The 10,124-nt window shown below is 43.5% G+C and overlaps 1 protein-coding gene across 1 annotated transcript; it reads left to right on the top strand.

The window, feature by feature from the left end:
* The first annotated feature begins 7,031 nt into the window (after positions 1 to 7,031).
* LOC116409586 (olfactory receptor 5V1-like) lies at positions 7,032 to 7,982 on the top strand. Its single transcript, XM_031898314.1, has one exon. It carries the CDS (start codon positions 7,032 to 7,034, stop codon positions 7,980 to 7,982), a length of 951 nt encoding a protein of 316 aa, XP_031754174.1.
* The last annotated feature ends 2,142 nt before the right edge of the window (positions 7,983 to 10,124 follow it).

Here is a 10,124-nt window from a genome sequence, read left to right as displayed (position 1 = left end):
ACCAATGACAGTCAAACCACTGACAGTCCGATGAACGACAGTCCAACCACTATCAGTCCAACCAATGACAGTCCAACCACTGACCATCCAACCAACGACAGTCCAACCAACGACCGTCCAACCAACAACAGTCCAATCACCGTCAGTCCAACCAATGACAGTCCAACCACCGACCATCCAACCAACGACTGTCCAACCACCGACCGTCCAGCCAAGGACAGTCCAACTACTGACAGTCCAGCAAACAATAGTCCAACCAATGACAGTCAAACCACCGACAATCCAGCCAACAATAGTGCAACCAATGACAGTCAAGCCACCGACAGTCCAACCATTGACAGTCCAACCAACGACAGTCCAACCACCAACCTTCCAACCAACGACAGTCCAGCAAACAATAGTCCAACCAATGACAGTCAAACCACCGACAATCCAGCCAACAATAGTGCAAACAATAGTCAAACCAATGACAGTCAAACCAATGACAGTCAAACCAATGACAGTCAAACCAATGACAGTCAAACCACTGACAGTCCAACCAATGACAGTCCAACCACCGACAGTTTAACCACTGACAATCCGGCCAACGACAGTCCAACCTCTATCAGTCCAACCAACGACAGTCCAACCACCGACAGTCCAGCCAACAATAGTCCAACCGATGACAGTCAAACCACCGACAATCCAGCCAACAATAGTGCAACCAATGACAGTCAAGCCACCGACAGTCCAATCAATGACACTCCAACCACCGACAGTCTAACCACTGACAGTCCAACCAACAACAGTCTGACCAACAGTGCAGGGTTCTAGATGGGCAGCTCATGATTGGGTGATATATATAACAAGTAAAAGGGTTTCATTGTTGTCTGTAGCAATTGCAGAATATTTCTCTGTTAACAGTTGTTGGTGTAATGCCACCTAGTGTCAGAAAGCAAAATCTATTCAAAATATATACATGGAGAACATACCTCCAAATTGTAAGTGAAAATAAACATATGTGATAAGGGTCCTGTACTTGATCCCAACTAAGATATAATTACCCCTTATTGGGGCAGAACAGCCCTATTGGGTTTATTTCATGGTTAAATGATTCACTTTTCTCTGTAATAATAAAACAGTACCTGTACTTGATCCCAACTAAGATATAATTACCCCTTATTGGGGGCAGAACAGCCCTATTGGGTTTATTTAATGGTTAAATGATTCCCTTTTCTCTGTAATAATAAAACAGTACCTGTACTTGATCCCAACTAAGATATAATTACCCCTTATTGGGGGCAGAACAGTCCTATTGGGTTTATTTAATGGTTAAATGATTCCCTTTTCTCTGTAATAATAAAACAGTACCTGTACTTGATCCCAACTAAGATATAATTACCCCTTATTGGGGGCAGAACAGCCCTATTGGGTTTATTTAATGGTTAAATGATTCCCTTTTCTCTGTAATAATAAAACAGTACCTGTACTTGATCCCAACTAAGATATAATTACCCCTTATTGGGGCAGAACAGCCCTATTGGGTTTATTTCATGGTTAAATGATTCCCTTTTCTCTGTAATAATAAAACAGTACCTGTACTTGATCCCAACTAAGATATAATTACCCCTTATTGGGGCAGAACAGCCCTATTGGGTTTATTTAATGGTTAAATGATTCCCTTTTCTCTGTAATAATAAAACAGTACCTGTACTTGATCCCTTGATCTAGGGAAGAAAAAAACTATTTTTTACACAATGAAGCCTGGCGATGTGTGGCAAAATTTTGTCTCTCTTTCTTGATATTTAATACTGAACAAAGGGGCTGGCACTTGGCATTGCATGAGTTAACATTCTGTACCAATTTTGCCTGAGGTACAATTAGGCAAACCAACCAACTCGGGAGTTTAAAAATACAGGGATAGAGCTTCGATATATATTGATATATATGTTTGAACTGGAAACAGCAGTTCCAAGTGTCTATGGAGAAACAGATAATCTGGCTTTTCTGCCATCTAGTGGCCAATTTCAAGTATGACAGAAAAATCACATTTCAGAGCATATAAAGGACACTGTCATGATATTTATGGGGCACTTTTTATTTCTAAATGACACTGTTACACAGCAAATAATTCCCTCTGCCATTTAACCTTTTATTCTTGAACCAACAAATGTATTTGTAGCTGTAATATTGGTGTGTAGGCGCCATCTCAGTGCCTTGTGCCTGAGTCTGAGCTTTCAGCCAGCGCTACACATTAGAACTGCTTTCAGCTAACCTATTGTTCCTCCTACTCCCATGTAACTGGAGGAGTCCCAAGCCGGACTTGGATTTCTTACTATTGAGTGCTATTCTGATACCTACTGGGAGCTGCTATCTTGCTCCCTTCCCATTGTTCTGCTGATCGACTGCTGGGGGTGAGGGGGGATATCACTCCAACTTGCAGCGCAGCAGTAAAGTGTGCCTGAGTCTGAGCTTTCAGCCAGCGCTACACATTAGAACTGCTTTCAGCTAACCTATTGTTTCTCCTACTCCCATGTAACTGGAGGAGTCCCAAGCCGGACTTGGATTTCTTACTATTGAGTGCTATTCTGATACCTACTGGGAGCTGCTATCTTGCTCCCTTCCCATTGTTCTCCTGATCGGCTGCTGGGGGGGGGGAGGGGGGATATCACCCCAACTTGCAGCGCAGCAGTAAAGTGTGCCTGAGTCTGAGCTTTCAGAAGGAGCCAGCGCTACACATTAGAACTGCTTTCAGCTAACCTATTGTTTCTCCTACTCCCATGTAACTGGAGGAGTCCCAAGCCGGACTTGGATTTCTTACTATTGAGTGCTATTCTGATACCTACTGGGAGCTGCTATCTTGCTCCCTTCCCATTGTTCTGCTGATCGGCTGCTGGGGGGGGGAAGGGGGGATATCACTCCAACTTGCAGCGCAGCAGTAAAGTGTGCCTGAGTCTGAGCTTTCAGCCAGCGCTACACATTAGAACTGCTTTCAGCTAACCTATTGTTTCTCCTACTCCCATGTAACTGGAGGAGTCCCAAGCCGGACTTGGATTTCTTACTATTGAGTGCTATTCTGATACCTACTGGGAGCTGCTATCTTGCTCCCTTCCCATTGTTCTGCTGATCGGCTGCTGGGGGTGAGGGGGGATATCACTCCAACTTGCAGCGCAGCAGTAAAGTGTGCCTGAGTCTGAGCTTTCAGAAGGAGCCAGCGCTACACATTAGAACTGCTTTCAGCTAACCTATTGTTTCTCCTACTCCCATGTAACTGGAGGAGTCCCAAGCCGGACTTGGATTTCTTACTATTGAGTGCTATTCTGATACCTACTGGGAGCTGCTATCTTGCTCCCTTCCCATTGTTCTGCTGATCGGCTGCTGGGGGTGAGGGGGGATATCACTCCAACATGCAGCGCAGCAGTAAAGTGTGCCTGAGTCTGAGCTTTCAGCCAGCGCTACACATTAGAACTGCTTTCAGCTAACCTATTGTTTCTCCTACTCCCATGTAACTGGAGGAGTCCCAAGCCGGACTTGGATTTCTTACTATTGAGTGCTATTCTGATACCTACTGGGAGCTGCTATCTTGCTCCCTTCCCATTGTTCTGCTGATTGGCTGCTGGGGGGGGGAAGGGGGGATATCACCCCAACTTGCAGCGCAGCAGTAAAGTGTGCCTGAGTCTGAGCTTTCAGCCAGCGCTACACATTAGAACTGCTTTCAGCTAACCTATTGTTCCTCCTACTCCCATGTAACTGGAGGAGTCCCAAGCCGGACTTGGATTTCTTACTATTGAGTGCTATTCTGATACCTACTGGGAGCTGCTATCTTGCTCCCTTCCCATTGTTCTCCTGATCGGCTGCTGGGGGGGGGGAGGGGGGATATCACCCCAACTTGCAGCGCAGCAGTAAAGTGTGCCTGAGTCTGAGCTTTCAGAAGGAGCCAGCGCTACACATTAGAACTGCTTTCAGCTAACCTATTGTTTCTCCTACTCCCATGTAACTGGAGGAGTCCCAAGCCGGACTTGGATTTCTTACTATTAAGTGCTATTCTGATACCTACTGGGAGCTGCTATCTTGCTCCCTTCCCATTGTTCTGCTGATCGGCTGCTGGGGGTGAGGGGGGATATCACTCCAACTTGCAGCGCAGCAGTAAAGTGTGCCTGAGTCTGAGCTTTCAGCCAGCGCTACACATTAGAACTGCTTTCAGCTAACCTATTGTTTCTCCTACTCCCATGTAACTGGAGGAGTCCCAAGCCGGACTTGGATTTCTTACTATTAAGTGCTATTCTGATACCTACTGGGAGCTGCTATCTTGCTCCCTTCCCATTGTTCTGCTGATCGGCTGCTGGGGGTGAGGGGGGGGATTTCACTCCAACTTGCAGCGCAGCAGTAAAGTGTGCCTGAGTCTGAGCTTTCAGAAGGAGCCAGCGCTACACATTAGAACTGCTTTCAGCTAACCTATTGTTTCTCCTACTCCCATGTAACTGGAGGAGTCCCAAGCCGGACTTGGATTTCTTACTATTGAGTGCTATTCTGATACCTACTGGGAGCTGCTATCTTGCTCCCTTCCCATTGTTCTGCTGATCGGCTGCTGGGGGTGAGGGGGGATATCACTCCAACTTGCAGCGCAGCAGTAAAGTGTGCCTGAGTCTGAGCTTTCAGCCAGCGCTACACATTAGAACTGCTTTCAGCTAACCTATTGTTTCTCCTACTCCCATGTAACTGGAGGAGTCCCAAGCCGGACTTGGATTTCTTACTATTAAGTGCTATTCTGATACCTACTGGGAGCTGCTATCTTGCTCCCTTCCCATTGTTCTGCTGATCGGCTGCTGGGGGTGAGGGGGGATATCACTCCAACTTGCAGCGCAGCAGTAAAGTGTGCCTGAGTCTGAGCTTTCAGCCAGCGCTACACATTAGAACTGCTTTCAGCTAACCTATTGTTTCTCCTACTCCCATGTAACTGGAGGAGTCCCAAGCCGGACTTGGATTTCTTACTATTAAGTGCTATTCTGATACCTACTGGGAGCTGCTATCTTGCTCCCTTCCCATTGTTCTGCTGATCAGCTGCTGGGGGTGAGGGGGGGGATTTCACTCCAACTTGCAATGGTGCTAGAATGCAAAGACTTGCCAGCAAAACCCAATAGAAAATAATAATTGTAGAAAAAAATTCAACCATTAGTAAATGCCCTTCTAAGTGTCATATTTATTTAAACTCTTACTTTTTGCATTTTGAAATTCGAATAACTACGTTTACTTAAAAGTCTGAACTGAAAAAGTCTGTGCAAGAAAAAATTGCAGGATAGTCTTGAAACTGCGACTTTTTAGAATTGTTGTATCGAAACCTCCAATTTTTTAAATTGTTGCACAAATATCAAGTGTCAAAGATTGAAAACCTCTAAAGTTTTGAAGCAAAAGTAGGATCCTCCAGGGAAGGGAAGGGACCTCTGCCATTGACTTCTTCATGATCTTCTACATGATCTTCTTCATTATCTTCTACATGATCTTCTACATGATCTTCTACATGATCTTCTTCATAATCTTCTACATGATCTTCTACATGTGCTTCTAAATGATCTTCTTCATGATCTTCTTCATAATCTTCTACATGATCTTCTACATGATCTTCTTCATGATCTTCTACATGATCTTCTACATGATCTTCTACATGATCTTCTTCATAATCTTCTACATGATCTTCTACATGTGCTTCTAAATGATCTTCTTCATGATCTTCTACATGATCTTCTTCATGATCTTCTACATGATCTTCTTCATGATCTTCTACATGATCTTCTACATGATCTTCTTCATGATCTTCTGCATGATCTTCTTCATGATCTTCTTCATGTCCTTCTACATGATCTTTTACATGATCTTCTATATGATCTTCTACATGTTCTTCTACATGATCTTCTACATGATCTTCTTCATGATCTTCTTCATGATCTTCTACATGATCTTCTACATGATCTTCTTCATGATCTTCTACATGCTCTTCTACATGATCTTCTTCATGATCTTCTACATGATCTTCTACATGATCTTCTACATGATCTTCAAAATGATCTTGGAAAGCTTCCAGCTGCCATTTGGACATATATGAAATCATAAAAAAGTTTATTTCGAACCATAAAAAAAATAAAATCCGAACGTTAGTCAATGGCCCCCCAAGTGCCATATGTCCCTTCCCTTCTCCGTGAGCCTTCAGGTTGCCCTGCTGCTTAGCTGCTCAATACCCCTAAATGGGTTCCTCAAATGTTCTGCTTTTCTAGCTTTTTTTCTAGTTAAATGAAATGCTACAGAAAAAGGTTTTGGAAACTAATTAAATAAATGAAGAACAATTGGCCCACTGACAATAGGCCAATAATGATTATCTACAATGAGGGATTCTGGAACATTTTCCCAGGAGATTAAGCAGTGAATAAAGGTTTCTGCTCGGAGGCAGCAATGTCTACTGAACCTTCAGATACAGAAGAGCCTCAATACAATTTCCCTTTGTTTCCCATTGTCATCACAGAACATTCCTAATTCTTATTTCCCTTATTTCTGTTGGTTTTGGGACCTTTTTGACTTGAGGAATAATAGTTTTCTTATTCATTTCTACTTACTGACTTGCATATTCCCCTCACCTCTATCACTCAAGCTGTTTTCTCTGAATCCATTATCTAAGGAAAACCAAAGAGGGACCTATAGGTGGAAGGTTGTTATATCCAGCACTGTGCGCCATGTGCAAATTATTTGATGAACCTGCCTTAAGTACGGGGGACGGCATTCTGGTCTTTTTTCAACTGTGTATCTATGTAACCTCAGTAGGGTGCCATAAAAACAACCCCAGAAAGTCCATCAAAAGACCTTGGTGAGAAGAGAAGTTGGGATATACTGTAAGAGGCAAATCATACTTTCGTGTTTGGATACAGTGTCTGATGCCTGAGCAGGTAACATTCCCATTTTCACAAAAATAATGGCTTCTTTTTGTTCTACAGTTGTGAAGAAATAGCCTTCTCTGGCCTCAGAGGAAGAGACACAGAGACTAGGAGTTTCAGTTCCAAGTACCAATGCAAGAACAAAATCAAACATCCGTCACGCGTTTCTTTTTGGTTGGCTTCGGGGAACTTCACAGCATGAAAATGATGTTTTTTTCCATGATTCTGATCATCTATATCATGGTATTTAATGCCAATTTCCTGGTTATTGTCTTGGTTGCAGCCTGCCCAACCCTCCATTTTCCAATGTATTTCTTCCTCAGCCAACTCTCCCTTTCCGAAATTCTATTTACCACTAATATTGTCCCCAACATGCTAAGGCTCATCCTGATTGGTGGAGGGACTATGTCAGTGAGAGGATGTATCGCACAGTTCTGTGTCCTCTGTGTCCCAACCATAACCCAATGCTTACTTCTGGCCACCATGTCCTTTGACCGCTATGTGGCCATATGTAATCCCCTGCATTATACGTCCATAATGACCTTCAAACTGCAGTTGAACATTGTCACCTTTTGCTGGATCTCTGGTTTCCTGTTGGCTCTTGTCATTGATATAGTCTTAAACCAACTGGAATTTTGTAATTCCAACAAGATTAACCATTTCTACTGTGATATCGCCCCACTCATAGCCCTTTCCTGCTCAGACACTTCTTATGTAGAACTGGTCATTGCTCTGATTTCTGTATTTATATCTTTCTCCCCATTTCTATTCATTATTATCACTTACATCTTCATCTTGGCCAACATTCTCCGGATCCCCTCAAGTTTTGGGAGGCAGAAGGCCTTCTCCACCTGCAGTTCCCACCTGACCATTGTGTGTATGTATTATGGGACCCTGACAGTGATTTATTTATATCCACCTGGGAACCATTCCCTAAGTATAAATAAGTTTCTCTCCTTATTGTACACACTGGTGACCCCATTGTCCAACCCAATTATCTACAGCTTGAGAAACCATGACATCCGAAGGGTCGTACATAACTTTCTTTCAAAATGCAGAAATAATTATTGGATCACTGGTTAGTAGACATATCTAAACAAATACTTATCTCCTTCTTCTCATCTCCTTATCCTGTCATAGACAGTCATACAGACAATCATTGCTGTTAGGGGTTGTGGGAAATCATCTAAACATTCAGCCTGGATCATGTCCATGCCCTGTATCAGGTCCCTAAGCTCAGGTAAGTGACAGCAGCCCAGAGTATATGCTGGGAGTCAGTAGAAGAGAAGATGGGGGGCTACTGGGGCATCTTTACTCCATGGTGGTTTTGGGCTAATACTGAATCCCAAAATATATCTGGTGTATTATATCTAGCCAAAATGCTTTGTTTAGATTTATTTTTCATCTAATGTTGTTGCCACCCCTATCGTTGTATCTAATCTGCTCTCCTACCATTCCCAAATGCTCCATCCTGACTTACAGCCAATGGTATCTGCTCTCGTGTCCCCATACCCACCCACCAGGTCCTTACTCCCAGCTCAGGGGGATCCATTGTCCATACAGTTCAGCACAAGAGATGATTGGTGCATGAAACCATTTTTCCTAATTGACCCATGGCTCTGAGATACTCACCAATTGTCTCCTCAACCTACATAGGGATCCCTATTATTAGTCTTCCTCTGCAACATATTCTCTTGTTTCCATTCCATTTTGAAGACCAGAAGCTCTTCAGGAGAGGGACATCATGCCAACTGTGTTTTGAAACATGTCTAGTTGTACCCCTTTTTGTGTTTACACCTTGTAAGACAGTGCATACACCTTGTTACCCTATATAAACTGCTTAATACAATAAAAGCTGTAGGATTTGAACACCATAAAACTACATCTCTTAGCTTTGAAAGAATTCTAGTCTTCTTGTCTTCTATGAGCCATTGAACCATCCAGCTTATGTAATGAAGAATATTTATTTTTTGCCCTCTGGCACTAACAAGGGGACAGGGGTGGCAGTGCTCATAGAAAAGAGATTCCCTCTACAAGATATTGATATATGACCCATATATATCTATGCATCCAACAGGGGTTAGGGTGCTTTCTTGGGGAGCCTAGGGTCCTTCTAAGAATCAATGTTGTGTTTTATTTTCTTCAACCCATTGAAATACCAATCACAGCCACCGATAGTTACAAGATTAATCTGTGCATAAATGTGGCAAGCAGGGCCGGAGGTAGAGGTGGAACTTGCCTAGGGTGCAACGGCGGGGTTGGGCAGGTACCTATTCTGCCTTCCCCTTGTCCAGGTTCGCTAACCCTCAGAGCACAAATAAGTTGGCAAGATGACCGCTGGGCTGCCAAGGGTGCCCACCCGGCTTTGTCCGCAACTGTCGTCAAGAGAGGAATAATGGCAATGACGGGGATAATGACTAGTTGGTCTACTTGGAAGGTCATTATTCTTAGATATCAGGCAAATGGCCAATATAGCAATGTTCTCAAATGTCTTTATCCTTGTTAAAAGCTAAGGGGGCCCCTGACCAAGGGGTTGGGACTGATATGGAAATTCCAGCAAAGAAGGCACAAAAAGCACAACACAAATTGGAAAACAACAAAACATTATTTAATCTTATGTTAAAAATACAATGGGGTTATAGTGGGGGGAATTAAGTGAGAACAGTATCCCCCTTATCAGGCCTGTTCTTGGGCCTCTAGATTCCCCTTAGACATAAACACAACCAAATCTACTCCGGGGCCCAATAACAATACAGTATATATCACTTCCCAGAATCCCTGCCTCCACATCACATATTCCAGATATACATCTCCTTCTATATCACCAGCGCCTCTTGGTTCTGCTCATCTCACCATTTTCTTGCTCATGTTGGACCTCCCAGTGCAGAGTTCCATAGGTGGGAACAGGTTCTGGGGAATTTATAGCAGGGCCGCTCACTGCCGCCGTAGGCAAAATGCCGCCTCTGGTAACTGTAAGAGCCAAGGAAGCCACATATTCAGCCATGTCATTTACATGTATTTGCCCTCAGTCTTGATGATGAGATACAGTGCAACTTCTACTCCAAAAGGCCACTCAAATACAGAGGGAATAATGTAATGATAATGTGGATGAAGCCTCCTAAACAGAAACCACTTTACTAAATGTAACCCCTTTACAATAAGGCCCCACCCCAGTACCCCAGAAGGAGATCTACGGGCCGGGGAAGTGCCAACGTGGATTGGGTC

This window comes from Xenopus tropicalis, chromosome 3 (genome assembly GCF_000004195.4).
Source record: "Xenopus tropicalis strain Nigerian chromosome 3, UCB_Xtro_10.0, whole genome shotgun sequence".
Lineage (NCBI taxonomy): Eukaryota > Metazoa > Chordata > Amphibia > Anura > Pipidae > Xenopus > Xenopus tropicalis.
This window is presented reverse-complemented; position numbering and strand designations above follow the sequence as displayed.

Bases quoted from the DNA above. Each gene is read 5' to 3' on its own strand.
- LOC116409586 (XM_031898314.1), top strand. From the start codon at position 7,032: ATGCAAGAACAAAATCAAACATCCGTCACGCGTTTCTTTTTGGTTGGC.